Source organism: Myotis lucifugus, unplaced genomic scaffold (assembly GCF_000147115.1).
Source record: "Myotis lucifugus unplaced genomic scaffold, Myoluc2.0 scaffold_293, whole genome shotgun sequence".
Lineage (NCBI taxonomy): Eukaryota > Metazoa > Chordata > Mammalia > Chiroptera > Vespertilionidae > Myotis > Myotis lucifugus.
Genome location: NW_005871341.1, coordinates 1,157,141 through 1,178,955, shown reverse-complemented (window position 1 = coordinate 1,178,955; position 21,815 = coordinate 1,157,141). Strand labels below are relative to the sequence as shown.

General features: G+C 39.3%; 2 protein-coding genes across 9 annotated transcripts in view; one reads left to right on the top strand and one right to left on the bottom strand.

Moving 5' to 3' along the window:
- The first annotated feature begins 716 nt into the window (after positions 1 to 716).
- Positions 717 to 21,815, top strand: part of CFTR (cystic fibrosis transmembrane conductance regulator) — a 200,394-nt gene continuing 179,295 nt past the window's right edge. For 7 of the 8 annotated variants that reach the window (XM_023763608.1, XM_023763605.1, XM_023763604.1 and 4 more), the window contains exons 1-2: positions 717 to 945; positions 4,375 to 4,562. In XM_023763608.1, the coding sequence (XP_023619376.1) occupies positions 4,486 to 4,562 (77 nt within the window). In that variant the 5' untranslated portion in view covers positions 717 to 945; positions 4,375 to 4,485. The remainder of the gene's footprint in view (positions 946 to 4,374; positions 4,563 to 21,815) is intronic. The other variant, XM_006099978.3, reaches the window with a different exon arrangement.
- Positions 12,487 to 13,069, bottom strand: LOC111828184 (SRA stem-loop-interacting RNA-binding protein, mitochondrial). The gene is made up of 2 exons (XM_023763611.1): positions 12,889 to 13,069; positions 12,487 to 12,661 (listed from the first exon to the last, which is right to left on the bottom strand). Exons 1-2 carry the CDS (start codon positions 13,067 to 13,069, stop codon positions 12,606 to 12,608), a joined length of 237 nt encoding a protein of 78 aa, XP_023619379.1. The 3' UTR covers positions 12,487 to 12,605.

Genomic DNA, 21,815 nt, shown 5'->3' with positions numbered 1-21,815 from the left:
CCTCGTGTAGGATGTCTCCCCTCCTGTCCCTTAATAACCAGTCACCTACGGGGTCTGAGATACACATGGAACTCACTCACCTAAGCCTGAAACTAACAAAGCTTCCTTCTTCCCTGACACTCAGAGGAAGCGCTAAGGGGAACACACCAGGCACTGCGGGGACCTTCCGGCTCTCTGGGGCTGCATTTTGATACGGGAGGGACATATTTCTGTTCCCCCTTCAAGATGAACCTTGCAAAGGTAACGAGCCCAGCTGGGATCTCAGAAAAAGGGAGCAAAGGGAATGAATGCGCGGGGAAGTTGGCGGCCGCACGCCGAGGTCCCGCGGAAGCCGGAGCCGAGGAGGGTCCGGGAGGTGGGAGGCGGGGGAGGGGGAGGGCTGGTTCTGCTCGGGCCGGGGCTCCTCCGTCCCGGAGCGTGGGTGGCGGGACCTGGAGAGCGGCCCCGACTGTCCTCACCTGCAGGCTGGGCGGGCGCTGCGCGGTAAGGACGCGGACTTGGAAGGAGTGCGCGTAAGGGAGGCAGGTTGGGAGTTGGAATTGGGAGAGAGAGAGGCACGGGGCAGAGAGCGAGGGAAGGAGGCGAGGAGGAAGGAGCGGTCGGGGTGCGGTCGGAGGGTGGGGGGTGTGGAGGGGGAGGGAAGAGTCGCTTGAGCAAAAGTGGGGCCGGACCAGGCAGCGCCTGGCTTTTAAGCTGGGCTGTAGAGGCGGGGGAAGGAGCGCGAGGAAAGAGGAGGCTTGTGGGGTGAGGGGTGGGGGGAGTTGGAAGCAAATGACATCACAGCAGGTCCGAGAAAAAGGGGCGAGAGGCAGGCAACCCGAAGCGTGGGGCGCTGTGCATTAGGAGCTCGAGCCCAGCTGCCCTGGCAAGGACCTCGGCGTCCCCAGAGACCATGCAGAGGTCGCCTCTGGAAAAGGCCAGCGTCATCTCCAAACTTTTTTTCAGGTGAGAGGGTGTCCAGCCGAGCTTTGGAAACACACGTGCCCAGGACAGAGGAGGGCCAGTGTCTGGGCTGGTTTTGGGGAAAGAGGAATCGCTTTTTGGTTTTTTTTAAAGATGCGCAATCCTTTGTGGAATAAAATCGAATACATTCAGAAGTGATAAAAGAATAAACTGAAGCCAATTGTTTGGATGGTGAGCCTTAGTTTAACATTGAAGTTTTAACTAGCAGCTGAAAGTCGTGCTCTCAAGACCCAAACGTGCTATTGTGCAATTGTTTTCTTGGGCTTTTCTAATACGTTTATGAATTATAAACTTGTTAGTGAAGGTGCTTAAGTTTAGTCCTTTGTGTTTTCTCCCCTTCGTGCCTTAGGAACTTAGATGCTTTATTGGCTCACATGCTACTAGAGCTATTCCTGCGTGCAGTAGGTACTCAGAAAACACTTGTTGACTGAATTTTGAACTTTTTTTAGGGGAGATGGGTGACGTGGGTACGATGTGCTTAAATTAAGTTTTTATTTTTATAATACTGAGTAAGTCTAAACAATATTTCTCACAGTTCTATTATTCTTTCTTTAAAGAATGAAAACAAGTCCGTCCTCACCCCCCCCCTTTTTTTAAAAAAGCCAATTCCACAAGCTATATATTTTAAAAGGGTCAGAATTATCATGGAAATATGAAGCCATGGGGATAGATACTGCAGTTATATCCAAATGATATTTAATAAGTTGTACTTATACTACTTTGTATGTGATGATCTATAAAAATTTGCGTGCTTCATCTAATGAGATTTTTAAAAATATTGTCTCAATTCCAAGTTGTAGGCAAAGTGTAATTTAGATGTAGCATTTCATATTTGAAGTGTCTTTGGACACTGTGTCTTCTTTTCCTGTTATACTTGTATGAATGAATGAGTAGGTACAACTCTCTCATGGGATATTACTTAAGTCATAATTATCCAATGAATCAGCATACTGAGGTATCAGAAAAGCCAAATGTAAATATACCCATATGTACCTGTGGGAGGAAGGGACTCAGCTTTCACATCTATGTTTTATTCTCTGCATGTGCAATAAGCCTGGAACTCAGTGTTAAGGAGAGAGCATTGGCCAAAGAACTTCCTCCCTGTGAATGGGAGAGAAGGACTTGACTCATTGTGTGTTGATATGTTTTCAGCACCTTCTGCTACACCGTCTATAAAAAACTGGATTATCTGTTGATCTGTGTTCCTACTGCTTATAAAATCAGAATGCTCATTGGCATACATTGTAGACTTTTTTTGTAGAGCACTTTGAGGAACCTACACGCCAATCAGTCTAAAAATAAAGTTTTCAGAAGAACAAATACCTCCTGGCTACTTCTAAGCACTTAAAGGAATTTAAATTAGCTCATTGTTGATTTAAATGAGATTATTGTTGATTTACCAAAGTTTTTTTCCCTCCAACACATCAGCTTATAAATGTTAGTATAGTTTAAAAGGGCTCTCAGGTTGGTTTGTTAAAAAAAAAAAAGTATTATAATGACTACTAAGTTTGTTAAGAGCATACTCATTCCTGTTTCAAAACTATTTCATAATAAGTTGTTATAAGAATAGGTGTGTTTTTAAAAAGTTAAGTTCCTGCTATTTATAGGAACTATCACCTAAGTGCCTGTGATTATAAATTTCTTTCTGGGTTATACTTTTGAAAGGGTCAAAAACTTCTGCATTGATTAGACAGTGTGTTTAGTGGTCAAGAGCATTAGGCTTTGATTCAGATTGTTTTGATTCAAATCTTGGATCTTCCACTGAGTAGCTGTGTGACCTGAGGCAAGTCACTTAACATCTCTGTGTTTGTGTGAATTGACCTTTAAAACTTGGAGACTAGTAGGTCCTACATAATAAGGGTTAGTCTATTGAAAAAGTGCATGTAAAGTGGTTTCCCCACAAATGTTAGCATTATTATATCATCATCAATTACCATATTTTTATATTCTTTACAATATTGTTTACCTTATTTATGTAATATATTAAATTCATCTTTGTTGAATATAATTTTGTGACTATCAGCCTGTATATGCAATGAATGGGCCTGGATGAGAGTTTAAATTAGGTAAAATCTCCTCTGACATGGCCTATCAGATAAATAAGGAAAAAGTCATGTGTTTATATCATATGTTGTTAAACGACTTAGAATTTAACTGTCTGAATATGGTCCATTCAGTTTCAGTGTCATAAAAGTGTAAAGCTGTTATGGTCTGGGTTAGAGGTTATATTAAATATCTTTCATTGTTTAGGGTTTGTTGTTGGAAAGCTAATAAACTTTTGGGAAAAATTAAGTACTTAATTTTGCATGGGTTTCATATCAAGTACAAATTTGAGGGACATCGCAAGTATCATAATGCTGATATATATACATATATGTGTGTATATAAATATGTTTATAAACAATCTAAAAGAAAATTTCATGCAAAAATTAAAATAGCTTATGAATATCATGGAAACCAAGTACATTAACTTAAAGCTCTTATAAAGGATGAAGATGTTTTTAAACTAGAAATTATATGTTGGCATAGATTCGTATACCAATGGAATTGATTTGCAAATGTGTACCAACAGAGCAATTTTGAACAATTTTCCAAAACTACATTTTCTGATATCTTTTAAGATATTTATTCAGCTTGTTCTCTGTCTTTCCCCTCATGCCCTGAATTTCTCATATCCTGTTCAGTTGAGAGATTGTGTATCAGACCATGGTCAGATGATACAGCTTGAATTTTGGTCATGGTGTCCATACCGGCTTATAAATGTTAGCAGTATACCTGAGGAATTATTAGAGCCCCACAAAATCCAAGTATACAATGCAACCGATCTCTTACATGATTGGATATAGGGGATTCCAATAAACTCTCAGATAAGTCTCAAGTAAGACCAAAGAGTCAATGTTAGGATCTAAGATAGAATTCAGTAAAGAAATGCATATTGTCTCAGATTAATGTTAAGAAAACTTAGGATACTTTTGTAATTATTAGACACAAAGCAATGAGAGATTTTAAAACAAATATGCTAGAATTTATACACCAGAATGGGTGTGGTGGGTCAAAATAGCTACCGATAGAAACCAAACTCTTATTCTAAACATTCTGCCCTTGATCAAAGTGTTTTTACATTTTTGTTATGGAATTACCTTTAAAAACAGTATGCAAATTTCTTTTCATTAAAAGTCATATTACCCAAGACTGGTCACTTGAACTTGCTTCTAAAATGACTTTTGACCCTATCTCAAAATTTAATGCACTCTGAAAGTATAAAGAGTTTTCATCATAATTTGCTTTGTTAACAGCCAAGTGCTACTTAAGTTTAGGTGTTATCATTCAAAAACCACATTGCAAATTTTATTTTATTTTTAAATTTTATTTTTCAATTACAGTTGACATTCAATATTATTATTATTGCAGACTTTAAAGACATTTCCTAATGAAGAGAAACATAAGTGCTTTGAGCAATAGAAGCATAATTATAATCTCTATATATACAAGCCTAAGCGACTGTTACCACCGAACCACCGAATGACTGGAACCACCAGTCGACCAGTTGCTACGATGCGCACTGACCTCCAGCTCAACACAGGAGCTGCCTTCTGGTGGTCAGTGCACTCCCACAGCCAACCTCCCTCGGCCCCTCACCACGGCCGGCCAGCCTTCCACGGTACCTCCCCCTTGCTGGCCGCCCCCCCCAATAGGCCCTGACTGGGGGGCCAGCCAGCCAACCTCCTGGGGTCCCTCCTCCCAGCTGGCCAGTCCCCAATAGGCCTCAATTGCCGGCCAGGCCGAGGGACCCTACCTGTGCACGAATTCGTGCACTGGGCCTCTAGTAAGTATATAATGAAATACTCATAAAGATGACAAATTTGAAGAGGATCACACTAATTTGGTTATATAAATTATGGCATTTTGTAAAAAAAAAAAATCACGATTTTATATCTGCATTTTATTTACATGTTTGCAAGGCATGCAGAAATCTAAAATTATGGCAGTCATAGATATTTTGAAGATTGTTGGGGGTATTCATAGACATCTTGCCAAGGGAGACCAGTTGACCAATCAAAGGTCTAGTCCTGTCCCAATCAATGCAAAGGTTTGTCTTTCAGACAAAGTTTAGACTATCCAAATTAAAAGAAATAGTTGCATAAAACAAAAGGCTAATATGAGATGCTCAGTTATAGTGAGATGTATAGCTGTCAAGGGTGCCTGAATATCATGAGTTCGTTTAGTCAGTCAATGAGAAAATGCCATGAGACAGTCCTGGGTTTTCATGTACTTGCTTGGCTTTGTCTCCTGTAGGAATAGGAGACCACTTTGGGGTCAGGGGTCCCTCTATCCTGGACAGTGTTGCCTGAACACTGACAAATGTTGCTTCCTGTACCAGCCTCTTAATATTTCTCTGCATCCATCTGCCTTTTGCTGGTCTAGATTTGTTATGATACAGTTGAGATTTTTCAATTTTGGATATGTGTCAATTTTGATTTTAACTCAGAGTTCTAAAAGTACTTACTTTGCATTATGTGACTAATGTTGTAATTACATATTTTAAAATATAAAATATATGTATATATAGTTAAGTCTCTTTTAGTTAATTTTACTAGTTTAAAAAATTCCTCCTTGGTTTTGAAGTGTATTCCAATAGCCTTTATCTGCTAGTTCAATTTATTACTTGACTCTCTAGGAGTATTTCTATATAGTTAAAACAAATAGCATATGGTACATAGCTTTAAAATTCATACTTTGCTAAAGAGAGATGTGGAATCTCTTTTTCTTAACTGCTTCATCAATAATTTATGTTTGATGTGACAATCAAAGTATTCCTCAAAGCCAACACTAGGGAAACCATGGTTTTTCTTTTATGTTTTAAGGGAGGAAATAAGACTAGTGTGGTAATGTTCAATGCATAAATGTTGAAACTTGTTTAAAAAGTTCTTAAATGCACCACTCTAAAATCTATTATTATTGTTAGTGTCATTTCACCCGAACCTGTAATTTCCCTGTGATAGAGCTACACTATAAGTATGGGATTGCAAAACCACCACGGAAGGGTGTTAACCATTTAGCATGCAGCTATCTGTTGTTTGTCAAAATTTAAAAACACCTCTGACTCAGCAGCAATTTTGGTAATTTTGATTCCACTGATTCCTGACGCATCTGTGTAGGTCACTTCCCTGGCACAAATCCCCTCAATGCCAGGAGATCAAAAGGGGAAAACATTATGAGAGAGATCTGGTTGTTTGGAGATCCTGCCTGAAGCTTGCCTTTAAATACATTAGGTGCATTACCACAGAGCAAAACATTCCTCTTTCAGATGCTTGTCATCAGCTCTTAAGAATTTACCTAGTTTTAAGCGTGAGATTAGCATCACAAAGTGGCTTTACTATGGAGCTTCCTGTCAGCAAAGAGCTTAGGCTTCTTTTAGCAAAAAATCTGTAAAAATTCAATTAGCTTGCTTGATGCAGAGTGAATGCATTCTTATAGAGCTCCGGAAGATCTGTATCCAGGTCGCAAGGCTTGGCAAGTTAGCTGTTCTCTGTGTGGCTCCACAGGCTTATTACTATCTTTTAACATCAATGACTGTTTCAAATTGTAAAGCCCCGGCTGTCAGGGCCTTCTATGACTTGTTTAGTAAAGCATGCAGACCATTTCGAGACTCCTGCATAGAAAGTTCGATGCACATTTCTTTGTAATGATGACAACCCCAGAGGCTGATGGATATTGCAGATTGATGGCTTTCAATGGTCTTTTAGCATCCTTCTGATAAAAAGGTGTCAAAGCAAGAGGAGCCTGGACAGATTTTATTCCATCAGATTTTTCTTGGGTTCCTTTATGGCTAGGCCTTAGCATTAGTGGGAAAGCCTGCCTGCTAATTCCTTGCTCATGGGCTAAAATCATGGTTTGAAGATTTCTGCTAAGTCTTTATTGCTAAGATTCTCAGCCCTGAAACTGGGCTTTACTCTGCTACAAGGAGGGATTTCTCCCAGAGGTTGTTTCCAGGAGCTGAGTCAGAGCAGTACTTCCTTCTAGGCCATGATTCAGGGCAGCGTGAAGGATTCCCTAATTCATTTATTCACCACCTTTTGTATCCCTTAAGAAGGTTGAGGTGCTCCAGAAAAAACTGGTGCTGCCTGCATGAAAAACATTCTCTGAAACCCAGAGTCTCAAGGCTTATGGAAACATCCCAACGGGCATCTCATCCAGGCTGAGGCTGGTTAAGTAAGGCTTGCTGGAGGAGTGACTCTTGTGTTGACACGGAAAGAAGACTATCCAGACAAAGGGTGGGGATGGTTAGGACAAATTTAAATACAGAAGCAGCAACCTGTGTATAGGACTGGCAGTAAGAGTGATCCTGGCACCTTTGAAGGTTTCAGGGAAGTTCCCCGTGACTGGAGCATAAGATGTGTGAGCAAGATTTGGGGATAATTTGGTCTGAAACTCGAGCAATGGCCAGATCATAAGGGGCTTTGTGAGCTCTGGGCTTTATCATATTGGAAGTGAAAAGGCATGGATTTTAAGCAGGGGAGTGGCATGGCAAGTGCAGAGCTGTGGCAGCTTTGCAAAAGAAATGAACTGAAAGAGCATTGGTGGGAGTAAAGAGAGAGAGAGGAGGTAAAATTAACAGATTTGGTTATTACTTAGGTAAGGAAGACAAAGGAGAGGGAAGAATCAAGGACAATGTGCAGATTTTCTGGCTTGGGTGTGTCTGGTAGTGAAGCTTGGTGAGTGAGGAGATTCAGTTGGAGAAGATTTTGGGAAGGGGTGGGGCCTATGCAGACCCTCTGCTTCTCTTTAAAATAAAAAAGGAAATGATGTCCATGGCTCAAAGGCAGGGAACATGGCTGTTTGAAAATATATTAAAGTGCCCTAGAGCTTGGTCTTAGGTGAGGGATGTCACGTGTCTGAGGCGACAGAAGACTTCCCTCACACCATTCAGTCAAGTCCAGAGTGGCCTCCAGGGAAGAAGTTAAAGTGCCCACTTGCTTGCCTGAGTCGTGGTACAGAGTCCCCTGGGAGCGTGTTCTGGAACAAGCAACTGTATTTTATGGACAGAACTGGTTAGATTCTACTTAGAAATTCTACTCAGGACCCTCCAAACTGACCACCTGATATGAGAAGCCCCTCTTCTCCTCCCCACCACTATAACTGAAACATTTTAAACTGATTTCTATGATCATAGACATTCAAGTAGTAGGTTTGAAAACCTGCTGGAGCTTCAGGTTTTGTTTTTCTGCAGTGAGGTTTTTTTTGTGTGTTGAAAAAAGATTCTTATTATCTTGAAAAGATTATGTATCCTTGTTTCATGTTAAAACGTTGAGTCTGTTAAAACATGCAGAGCTTTCTTTCTTAGCACTGCCTGCAGAGGTGCACCCACCTTTTACCCAACTTCACACCTACCCTCAAATGCCTAGTGAAGTTCTTAACTTCAAAAAGGGATCCAAGAATTTCATCTGGTACCAGGAAGATCAGTATTTGAAAATTAAGCTTAGTAGGCAGAATCTTAGAGGTGCCAACAGCTGGGTTTAGAGCTGATTCAAGGGCCAGACCTTGGAGCCCAGTACCAGTTATATGAGCAACAAGAAAATGCAGCCTCTGCTGGCTGGGATGAGCTACCCCAGTTCTAGAGGCACCAACTGGAGAAACTATCTAGGAAGCTCTTTTTTGCACATTTTATTTATTTTAAACACCTCTATGAACTCTGGAAAATGAAGCAACACAACAAAGCTTTACTCTTTCAACCAATCCTTTGCTATACTTTAGATCAGGGGTTGGCAAACTTTCTATAAAGGGATGGAAAGTAAATATTTCCAACGTTAGGGGCAACGTGGTCTCTGACAAAGTGGGAAAGCAGCCATAGACAATGTGCAAACAAATGGGCATGGCTTTGTTCCAATAAAACTTTATTTATTGGTACTGAAATAGGAATTTCATCTAATTTTCACATGTCACAAAGTATTCCTTTTGTATTGTATTGCAAAAAGCTTTAAAATTTGCAAAATTACTTAGTTTAAAATAAAAATTTAGAAAAACTTTTCAAGGCTCATATATAATTAATGTTATTGTACGCAGTAACCAATTTATAAAGGAAATGAAACACTGCTACATTCAATATAAATTTTTCAGAAGAGGAAAATACTGTAGTAGCTTAACAGCTATTAGATAACTTTTCCAATAGTTTTTGACTTATAGGAAATCTATTGATCATTAATTCTTTTTTTTTTTTTTTGGCTTAAAACAACAATCATTTATTCTCTCACAGCTCTGGAGACCAAAAGTCTGAAATGAAGGCAGGCCTGTGTGCCTTCTGAATATCTAGGGAAGGACACTTCCTGTCTTCCAGGTCCTGGTGACTCCAGCATCCCTGGGCTTGTGGCCACATCACTCCCATCTCTGCCTTTGTCTTTGTCTTCACATGGCCTTCTCTTTTATCACCATTTATTCTTTACTTATTTTGTGCATATGAATATTTTGATGCATCTGTCCTTCAAGGCACAGGCTCTATCTTATCCATCTTTTGGTATCTAGTGTCTGGTGCATAGTAGGCCCTTAAAATATACTTGTTGAATGAGATAAAACTTGACTAATTCAGCTTATGGCTATGCTTCTAAAATTTAATATTAGAGGGAAATGAAAAAAATTACTTATAAATATGGAATTTAAAAAGCTTTTCATTTGGAATCTGAAGATAAAATGCTTTAATTCCATTTAGAATTAAAATGTTAGTTGGCTTATCATGTGTTCTAAAGTATAACATGAAATAGGAAAAGCTGTTCTTTTTGTTTTTTTATATAGTTCACAGAACTTTCTAGGAAAATTCCAGCTTAAGATAGTTCAAAAGATCAATGGCAGTTAAATTTACCATAGTAGGCTTTTGTCCCTGAAATATTTTTCTTTTCAAATCTCATGTGAATATTCAGGTTGCCTGATAAATTTAATTTTAAGCCAGATTATTAAAACTATTATTTCCTTTTTTTCCCCTAAATGTACGGCATAATTTAGTGTTTAAATTTTTTTAAAATTCATTTTAGTCTTGGGCCCCTGAATACATTTTAAAAAATAAAGTAATAAGTAGGCTGATCAAATTCTTATTACCAAAAGAACTTTTACTTTCAACTCAAAGATAGGTTTGGCTTCCAAAAACTCACATTCACCTCTTTTCTACTCACTTTTACCTAGAACTTCCTCACATTATTACTCTCTTTTACCCATAAACATCAATGTATAGCTTGTATATATGCCTTGTGAATGAAAGTGCACAAAGCAAATAAATCCCCAATGGATTAATTTAATTATGGGGCGTACTTGGACCAAATCATTAATACAGTTAGACACTAGGTATTTACATAATTCAGTTAATTCAGAGACTACAATATCTAACTACAATGAGATCCAACATTTTATTCATTATATTAAGAGTTTATGAAACTGGTGAAATCAAACCAAAGAGGTAGCTATCCCAGTAACAGTAGAGCTAAGTTTTTATGCAATAAAATTTTATTAGCTAGAAAGACAATCACTATAAAATGAGCTCATTATGTAAAAGTAATAACATTGAAACACAAATTGTTATTTATTTGTTTATGCATTTTTTTAGCATAAATAATGAGTTCCTGATATATTATAGTAGTTTGAAGACTTAGCACATATATCAAAACTTATTATAGCCCTGGCTGTGTGGCTGAGTTGGCTGGAGCGTCATCCTGTACACCTAAAGGTTGCTGGTTCGACTCGGGGCACATGAGCTGCAACCCATCAATTTTTCTTTCTCTCCCTTCCTCTCTCTAAGCATGTCCTTGGGAGAGGATTAAAAAAGATTATTATGCATTCTAATTATTTTTCTTTATTGGAAATTTCACGTTAATATTTTTAATGATGCAATTTTTCTCGTTAGAGTGCAAATGTGCTCTAAAATCTATAAAAAATTTTTCCTCTTACTCTACTTAATAAAGGAGTCCATAATTTTTATTGATTTTGTGGGGGTAGAAACATAATTTTCCTTCCACCATTAGAAATTCTTCTGGTTGGACTAATCAAATTAACAGGACAGATTAACAAGAGAAAATGACCAAATTTAATGTATATGTACGTATGGGAGTTCTGTAGGAATGTCAGGCCCTAGGACACATAGGACAATGGAAGCTTATAGATATGTCATCATTAACAAAGGGAAAGGAGGCAGTTGTGGTCCTGGACTTAAAAACTCAGGAAGGCAAGTCGCATGGAGATGGAAAAGCAAACGTTTTAGTAAACAAATGTTTGCTGGGTCATCTTTAAAAGTGGGACACAGGGAACTTTGATCCAGTGGGCCTTGCTAGGTTTCTCCCTATCATACACGGGTTTATATTAAACCATAGTTATCTATGATGGCAGCTTCCTTCCTGGATCAGGTCCTCTAATTCCTTTAGGCAGTAAGGGGAAGGTCAGAGGGTTTTCCTGAGTCTTGTTTCTTAAAATTAACCAGCTTAAAGTAATCAATTCCCAAAGGGGCATATTTTGGGGTGACACACGTTGCTTCCCCTCAATTTATAAAACTGAGTGAATAAGTCACCTCACATAATAAAATAAACTTTTCTAAACTCAACAATATAATTCCTTGATAGCAAAAACTAATGTATTTTTTTAAAAAAATGGAAAATATGTCCTATGAAATGCAAATATAAGATCATTACATTTAGAACTGAAAATTGCATTCAATTCTTGAACACAGTCCTTGGATTCTGGCAGCCTTCTTGAATTCATACAAGTTTTTGCTGATTCAGTGGTTTCTGCTGCTGCCAGAATAATTCTTGTGTTTCCTGGGTCACACTCTGTCACTCTAGCCACCGTTAATGCAGAGTAGAGTCAGATTTTGGCATGAGTAGACACAAATAACTTATTTTTAAAAATGATTCACCAAATCTGCTGTTAATGAAAATTTGATCAAAGCTTATTCTGTTGAAAGGAAAATTAGCTAGAAATAGGATAATTTTTTTTAGATAAATGTTTATGCTTTTAAAATTAGGAGCTCTTACTTCCTAGTTAGCAATATTCTAAGCTTTAGAGATGTGCACCTCAAATTGTAGTCTGCCAATCACCTGCTCTAAAAATATATTTGAATATATGCATCTCAATTATTAAATTAATATCTTAATTTAGTAATAATTATATATCACATTAAATATGCAGATTCCTAGACCCACTGTATGCCTACTAAATCAGAATCTCTGGAAGAGAGCAAACACATCTTATTATTTTTTTTATTTTTGTTTTTTGCATTTCAGATAATTTAGTTCGCCTTATTAAAACCTGAGGACCATTAGGTCAGTCTTAAGAAAATGGGTTTAAATTGTCCAAATACTACTTCTCAACCTTAATTAAAGATTAGAAAACTACATATTTGAAAAACTAAAACAGGATTCTACCAAATAATCACAAAATGTAGGATATGGAGGTAATTTCATCTTCTTCCATCTCTATTAAACTTCTTTCTCCTAACATCCTTCTTTTTTGTTTGTTTGTTTTTTTGTTTTGTTTTGTTTTGTTCCTTTATTTAATAGGTAGTAATAGTCTTGAAACTCTTTCTCTTCATCAGATGTTTGATCCCCTTGCAAAACTTTTGGTCTCTGAGCTTGAACATGGAGTTTTACTCCATCAATAACATGACTGTCCTATTGTAGTGCATTCTGAAGTTCTTCTTCTGAAGAAAAGTGAATCCAACCCATACCTCTGTGAAAGCCAGTCTCTTTGTCAAAAGGTACAGTGAGAGCCAGAAACATCAATCAGCCGCCTCCTGCACATCTCCTACTGGGGATGTGCCCGCAACCCAGGTACATGCCCTTGACCGGAATCGAACCCGGGACCCTTCAGTCCGCAGGCCGACGCTCTATCCACCGAACCAAACTGGCTTTGGCTGAAATTCTTCTTCTGAAGAAAAGTGAATCCAACCCATACCTCTGTGAAAGCCAGTCTCTTTGTCAAAAGGTACAGTGCACTTTCGTATATGGCCAAACTGTGCAAAGTGTTCTCTCAGCTCACTTGAAGAGGCGGTCCAGGGGATTTTCCTGACAAAGGCCACGGGCCGACTGCTACTGGCCCGCAGGGCCATAGCGGCCCTCGCTGCCGACGCCACCATTCCCTAACATCCTTCTTTAAACCTCTGGTTTCATGGAAGAGAATTTTGAAATTTCACTACTTTTCAGTAAATTAACAATAGAAACATAGATATAGTTCAGTTGCCACAAAATTCAAAATTTCTTCTTAAATAGTTCCTGAAGTCAGCAGTCTTGCCTCCCACTGTCTTCTAACATTTACTAAGCACTTTCCATGTGCCAGGGTTTATACATATTATCTCAATGAATTTTTCAAACAATTCTAAATATATTCCCCATATAAGGCACAGGAGATTTAGAAAGACTAAAGTGTTCATACAAGTTCACCCAGCTAATTACCCTGAAGACAGGATGTGAACTTAGATTGATCTAATTCTAAAACTCTATTCTTTTTTTATTTTTTTTTTTATTTTTACAGATTGTGACCCCATAATTTGATATTTGGTGAGATTATTTACCTTAGAGATACTATTATCTAAAAGGATTGCATTCCATTGTCATGGAATGTTTAGGTACAGGAAACTGGTAATTTTGATATGTATTGAGACTACAAAATAACTGATGAAATTCCCAGACACAAAGTAATAATTATGAAAATGTGTTTTTATAATCTGTTGTCCTATTGAGGAAACAATTTATTATAAAATGAAATGGAGTTAGCTAATTCATGTCAGGCAAAAAGAAAATTACCAAAGTTGTTTTTGCTAGGAAAAAAGTTTTTCTACTCTATTAGACATTAGTTTTTTCCTCAATGTACAACTGGAATATAGATTAAATTTGCTATTTTTCAGTGACAGGAAACCAATAAAACCTTGATATCATTAAGTAAAATGTAAATAATAAATAATTATGTTTGTCTTTGCTCATTTGATAATTAAACTGATATTTCCACTAAGTAATTTAGTTTACATTATTAGTATTGCTATCCATATAATTTCATCGTTTTAAAACTCTATTCTTAACCAGTACATCAGAATATCCAAAAAGCTAGAATGGAGTTGGTGAATTATATAATTTTACTTCATTTTGTATATAAATTTTAATATTTTTTTCTCTCCAAAATTTATTATATTTTGATACAAGCATTATAAATAATATCATTTAAGTAAGCATTAAACTCAATTCTTAAAAGTGTCAGAAACATGCCCTCCCATTATTGATTTGCTTAAGTCCCTGTGACAAGCTACTTCTTGACTCTGGGTGAGGTAGGGGGAAGCATTGTTATAGGTTAACTAAAGGCCCGGTGCACACAAATTTGTGCACTTGGGGGGGCGGGGTCCCGGCCTGTGCCCTCTTGCAGTCTGGGATCCCTCGGGGGATGACCACCTACTGGCTTAGGCCTGCTCCCTGGGGGATTGGGCCTAAGATGGCAATCAGACATCCCTCTGGCATCCCAGCAACCCTCAGAGGATGTCCACTTGCCAGCGGGGAGCAGACCTAAGTTGCAGTCGGACATCCTTAGCGCTGCTGAGGAGGCAGGAGAGGCTCCCACCACCACCGCTGTACTGGCAGCCATCAACCTGGCTTGTGGCTGAGCAGAGCTCCCCCATGTGGGAGTGCACTGACCACCAGAGGGCAGCTCCTGCATTGAGCGTCTGCCCCCTGGTGGTCAGTGTGTGTCATAGTGACAGGTCATTCCCAGTCTTTCTGCTGTTAGGGTCAGTTTGCATATTACCTTTTTACTATATAGGATAGAGGCCTGGTGCATGGGTGGGGGCCGGCTAGTTTGCCCTGAAGGGTGTCCCAGATCAGGGTGGGGGTCCCACTTGGGTGCCTGGCTAGCCTGGATGAGGGGCTTATGGCTGTTTTCAGGCTGGCCACACCCCCTTCAGGGTGGGGGTCCCCACTGGGGTGCCTGGCCAGTCTGGGTGAGGGGCTGAGGGCCGTTTTCAGGCTGGCGGGTGACTGAAGCTTCCAGCCTCTCCTTTTTTTCTTTTTCTTTTTCTTTTATTCTGGGATTTATTTACCTTCTATGGCTGTCACTGGAACTGAGAGCCTGCTCCAGCTCTGAGGCCGTGGCTGGCTGAAAGCAGGTATCTGGGTTTGTTTAGCTTCTATAATTGAAACTCTGTTGCTGTCACTGGCATTCCCAGCTCTGAGGCCGCTGGCTGAAAGCAGGTATCTGGGGTTTGTTTAGCTTCTATAATTGAAACATTGTTGCTTTCAGAGCTTAGAGCTGGGCCGCGGCAGGTGGGGAATCTTGGCTTCCTCCATCACTGGAGCAAGCAAACCTCCTGCTCGCTTCAGCTGCGTGGCTGCCAGCCACCATCTTTGTTGGCAGTTAATTTGCATATCTTGCTGATTAGCCAATGGGAAGCATAGCGGAGGTACGGTTAATTACCCTTTTTGTCTTTTATTAGATAGGATGAGGTCTTTAAAATTCTAAATGTCTAGCTGAAGAGTAAAAGATGTGGTCAGCAAAAAGTTTACCAGTAGCCAAACATTGTCAGTTGCACAAAATTCGACCCCCACTGTGTTTCTTATCCTGATTTGTTCCATCAGGTAGTAGCCATCACCCTCATTGTTTCCTCCAACCTACTACAGAACCAGGCTTTCTGTTGAGTTTTTGCATCTACTCTTCTTACCTTACTAACGTCATGCCCTCAGCTGCATTCCAGGGTCAGTCAGTGTAGAGTTCCTCTCACTATCAGCCACACCCTTCTGGATGTCCATCTGTGATCACCAATGCCTAGTTCATCATTCGGGTCATCTGTTTCTCTATGTTTAGTCTTATTCTCTTTCTTGGGGCTGAAGGAAGAGTGAGAACACCTGGCAGATGGCTCTTCAAGTTCATGTTTGACACTTTGTGTATATAATTCTTGGATTTTCCTAGTGCAGTGTTTCTCACGTTGAAAAAAAACCACTTTTATCAGTGAATCCTAATTTCCAAATGAAATCTTCCATATAATTGTGATATATATAAATAAAAGTAACAATAAGACAAGATCCCTTCCATAACTACAAAGCTATGGTAAGCCTCCTGACCCCACATAAGGGCTAAAGTGAATATACAACATATATGTGTGCTGTGTTCTTGTTCCTATATGCTTGCATTTTTCACAATGTTATGGTTCTGAAATTGAGATACCTCTTATAATTGACGTTAAAAGAAATTTGTCAGGGAGTAAGTTCTAGTTGCTAAATGGGATGTTGTCCTATTCACGAATTGCTTAATTAAAGCCAATTGGAGCTTCAAAGAAAGAAACTTGTCACCTTAGGCTCAGGAATAAATTATAGTTTGGGATTTAGCAATGCATAGAAAGCATATATTTCTGTGACCTCTACTGAATTGTTTGCATTGGATGCACTTCATAGTTTCATTCTTATTTTCAAAAATATATTTTTATTGATTTCAGAGAGGAAGGGAGAGAGAGAGAGATTGAAACATCAATGATGAGAGATAATCATTGATCAGCTGCCTCCTGCACGCCCCCTACTGGGGATCAAGCCCGCAACTTGTACATGTACCTGGGACCCTTCAGTCCTCAGGCTGATGCTCTATCCACTGAGCCAAACCTGCTAGGGCTCCACAATTGCTTGAGAAAGATTACTCTGTGATCTAGTTTTGAAAGAAGTGTTTAATATTTACTCTGAAGTTTGTCTGGAATACCAAGTGCTGTAATTCAGGTAGAAGTTGCCCAAGCTCAGAACTTCACTGTGATTTGAAATTATACTGCCTATCCTACAGTTGAAGGTGTTAAGAATGTAGCTTGTCACTGTAACCCTACTTGTAGCTGTGAATAGTCAAGAGTGATTCAAAAGAATATTTTTACCTCAATGTGAAGAAGGCTTAGAATAAAACTTTAATTATGATTCTGAAGTAGAAACTGACAGATAATTATATAAATAGGAATATAATACTGAAAATTTCCTGAAAAAACTATGTATATTTAATGTAACATTTCTTTTTGGAAAGGCTATTATTAAATTGATGATCAGTCCTATAATCAATGTCACCTTATTGTTGAGCAAGCATGGTAAAGTACTGTGAAACCATGATAATATCACACATGGCTTGTTATTTTCTGGGGATTATACAACTCTCTGTTATACTGGGATGAAACCTTGTATGAGCAGGCATACCAGAGATATTAACCGAGCTTGGCCCACGTGTGCCTGTAGTGACACACTTACTTATGTAGTGTGGAAATAATAATGACAGATTGCAATATGTTTAAATACGTGCTGAGAGATGTCGGGAAGTTCTCTACATAGTGGACACTAAGTGATTTAGCCTGGCAGTCCAGGCTAATGTTTGGATGAATCCATTGTGCTAAAATTTTCATATTTGAGAATGTATGATTTTTTAACTCATGTTTTTTAAATTGTAAGACGTTAACATTTCAAATAAAAAGTTGGTGAACTCCTTGAGGTATTTTTGGGAAACAGTATGTGCTGGAGCCCACAGTGTGAAAACCACTGAATTAGTTTCCCCATATTGATTGTTCTTGATCTTCCCTGGAGTTCCTCATGTCATCCTTTCTATACCCTAAGAAAATAATCTCACATTCTACTTTATCTCTGTCCTCAGTGTCAACTCTTAGGTAGCAATACATAGTGGAAGAAATACGTACTTTGGGATCAGACAGACCTGGCTGGAATCCTCTGTGTCTTATTAATAACAATGTGATCTTAGGCAATTTACTTAATCTTTTGATAATGTTATATTCGTCACTATAATGAGTTATCCTCATCTTAACACAGCTCAGCATTAGTATGGTATCTAACATTCATTGAGTATTTAATATGGTTATTTGTCAGGGTTCTCCACAGCAACAAAACCAATAGGAAATGTCTATGTCTATGTCTATGTCTATGTCTATGTCTATGTCTATGTCTATGTCTATCTATATCTAATCATCTATATCTATACCTATGTCTATATATCTCTATAATCTATATCTATAGATATTCCTATTTATCATAAGGAATTGGCTCACGTGATTAGGTAGGTGGTAGGTCCACATTTTCAGGGTAGACTGGTATGATGGAGACTCAGGAGAGCTGATGTTCCAGTATGACTCTGAAGGCAGTCTACAAGAGAATTCTCTCTTGTTTGAGGAAGTCAGTCTTTTTGTTCTATGAAGGCCACCAACTGATTGGATGAGGCCCACCCACATTATGGAGGCCAGTCTGCTTTACCCAAGTTCTACTAATTTAAATGTAAATCTCACTGAAAAACACCCTCTAAGTTGACATATAAAATTGACCATCATTCTCTGTAAGCACTTTCCATACACTAAGTGATAGCTAATAATGCCAGACATAGGATGCTTTTTTAATAAATGGTAAACACTGTCATCAACATGATCATTATAATTAGTACTTTTTTATCTTTACCTCAGACTCCAAGAAAGTAATTTTTTCCCCTCTAAATTTAAGCCTCCTCTTCTGTGAACTGGACCCAGTTCCTTCTCTGAATTATGCCCCCACCTAATTCCCCATCTGAAACCTTTGCTTTGTTGGTGGTTTTCATCAAAAGGGCATCACCTCTGTTCATTTTGCCGCTCTATGTGCATTGTCCAAATATAGAATTTCCCACTTCTTAGGACCTTTGTGTCAGTTTTCCAGGGCTGCTGTAACAAAGTACAAACAACTGGGTGACTTAAACAATGGAAATGTATTGTTTCACAGTTCTGAAGGCTAGCAGTCTGAGGCCGAGACCAAGGTATCAACATGTTTGGTTTCTTCGGAGTCTGTGAGGGAGAATTTGTTCGATGCCTCTTTCCAGCTTCTGGTGAGATGCTGGCACTCTGGTGGTCCTTGATTTGAATAGGCTTCATTTTGAACTCTGCCTTTATTTTCACATGGCATTCTCCCTCTGTGTCTGTCTCTGTGTCTAAATTTCCTTTTTTTTTTTTTAAATAAGCACACCGGTCATATTGGGTTAGGACCCACTCTAATGTACTCATTTTAACGTGGTCACCTCTCTAATGATCCTGTTACCAAATAAAGTTACATTCTGAGGTCCTGAGAGTTAGGATTCATATATATCTTTTTCAGGGGGGCACAATTGAACCCATAATAGTAAGAGTCTTCAGTAGCAGAATAAGACATGGAAGCATTGGAAACTATGAAATATAATAGATGTAGGGGGTTACTCTAATCTATGAAACCTTTTAAAAGCTATGTGTACCCCATCTGTAATGGTACATAAATGACATGGAGACAATGGGCAGTACAGCAAATGACATGTCAAGGAGGATCAAAATAAAGAGACTGTTTGCTCTTGAATAGACTGAAGAATGACTCTCCATTTATGAAATGTTGGTCATCTCCACTATGAATAAATAGAATGAAGGCTAGACATTAGGAAGCATGTTTGCTAGTGAACATTTTATTGAGAATGAAATAATCTTGACTGGAAGCTTTAGGATTATCAGCTTTAAGTTATGGCTCAGAAAAGGGACATATTAAAGAATGGTCTCTGAACAGTATACACACCCTCACATTTGCCTTGCATTTAGCATAGACTTGAAAAATGTTTTGACTTTTTTTTGGCTTTTAAAACATTTGACCAGAAGTACTGACTGAGCAGCATATTTACAATCATATCAGTGTCCTCACATGGGCTGTAAACATATATGCTTGACTAATTAATTAGTTAGCACATTAATTTATTCAGTTTTTATGCTGTTCCATGCACTGCACAGGACAATGCATCTATGTTATACAAAGATACAAAGATCTATGTTATACTTACATCATCCTCAAGAAATTAGTCTTATGAAGGGAATACAATAGCAAACAAAGTGTAATGTGGTAACATTAATTTAACAATTTAAGAAATAATGGAGTGACGATTATGTGCTATGCTCTGTGGTAGGTGCAACGGATAAAGCAGTTAAAAAAATCTGTAAGGCGTTTGCCCTGGGGGAACTTACAGTCTAGTGCAGGGGTCCTCAAACTACGGCCCGCGGGCCACATGCAAATACAAATATTGTATTTGTTCCCGTTTTGTTTTTTTTTTTACTTCAAAATAAGATATGTGCAGTGTGCATAGGAATTTGTTTATAGTTGTTTTTTTTTTTTAAAACTATAGTCCGGCCCTCCAGTGGTCTGAGGGACAGTGAACTGGCCCCCTGTTTAAAAAGTTTGAGGACCCCTGGTCTAGTGTGTTTGGAGACAGGAGGGATTGACAGACAGTAAACAGACAAGTCATAGTCACAGCTCAGGTGGATGAAGTACAGGAAAGAATGAAGCACCTGGGAGGAAAATTAAGCCAAGATTGTAGAGACTCACATACATAATTTATGTGAAACTATTTTAATGCATTTGAGGTTGCTTAGAAACAGAGTTCAGGTTTTATCTTGAAGAAGTTATTAATTTTTCTTCAGTGTGACCTGGCACCTGGTTGGTATTGGTACAAAACCAAAAATTTTGCTGCCAGATCATGATAATAGGAGAATTCTTTGAAAAGTTAAGAGCCACCACATTATCACACATTTCATCCAGTGAGAGCTCCTGCAGAGTTCAAAAGGAAGAGAATCTGGCTCAATGTTTTCTTTGAAGTTTATTTCCCTAAAGTGCCCCTAGAAGCAAGAGATCATGACATTCTGCGGTCACAATAATTCTTAAATGTCTATAAAAATGATTTTCACAGAATTATCATGATTTGTGTTATAATTTCTGTTTTTTTAAAAAATATATTTCTTTGTTGATTTCAGAGAGGAAGGGAGAGGGAGAGATAGAAACACCAATGATAAGAGAGAATCATCGATCAGCTGCCTCCTGCACGCCCCCCACAACCCGGGCATGTGCCCCTGGCCAGAATCGAACCCGGGACCCTTCAGTTCATAGGCCGATGCTCCGTCCACTGAGCCAAACTGGCTAGGGCTATAATTTCTGTTTTTAATGGACCTCCTTGCAAGGCTGACCATTTTGAATTGTAAATTGCTTATTGGGATCAGTTAAGTATTCAATCATTAATGTGTGTTTTGTTGCATTGGGTTGGTTAGGGGGGGTGAAGGTAGGGAGCACACACAATTGGGTATTTTGTGGACCTTTATTTACCTATATGTTGCTTATATGAAAAAAGTGAAGATTGCCCTAGCTGGTTTGGCTCAGTGGATAGAGCGTTGGCCTGTGAACTGAAAGGTCCTAGGTTCGATTCTGAATAAGGGCACATGCCTGGGTTGCAGGCTCTATCCCCAGTGTGGGGCGTGCAGGGGGCAGCCAATCAATGATTCTCTCTCATTATTGATGTTACTATTTCTCTCTCCCTCTCCCTTCCTCTCTGAAATCAATAAAGAAATATATATATACTAGGGGCCCGGTGCATGAAATTCGTGTACTGGGTGGGGGGGCATCCCTCAGCCCAGCCTGCCCCCTCTCACATACTGGGAGCCCTCAGGGGATGTCCTACTGACGGTTTAGGCCTGCTCCCTGCTTCCCTTGGGGAGCAGGCCTTAGCCGCAGTCTGGCCTCCCTTTGTGGGAGGTGATCAGGGGAAGGTGCCAGCCCCATCACCCTGCTGCTGCAGCCACTGCCAGTCACCACAGCCACAAAGGTATTTTCATCAACACGGACTCCCTAGGTGCAGCCCCTGGTCGGGCTCAGAGCAGGGCTGATTGGGGAGTTGGGGCGCTGCCCCCTGTCATGCACAAAGCAGGGCGGATTGGGAGGTTGCAATGCCACCCTCAGTCACGCTCAGGGTGGGGCCGATTGGGGGGTTGGGGCACTGCCCCCTGTCACAGTCAAGGCAGGGTCGATGGGGAGGTGTGCGCCACCCCCTGTCACACAGAGAGCAGGGACATCAGGGGGTTGGGG

Coding starts and splice junctions, on each gene's coding strand:
- LOC111828184 (XM_023763611.1), bottom strand. CDS start 13,069: ATGGTGGCGTCGGCAGCGAGGGCCGCTATGGCCCTGCGGGCCAGTAGC. Junction 12,662..12,888: donor AGAGACTGGCTTTCACAGAG/GTATGGGTTGGA, acceptor GCTTTCACAGAG/GTATGGGTTGGATTCACTTT.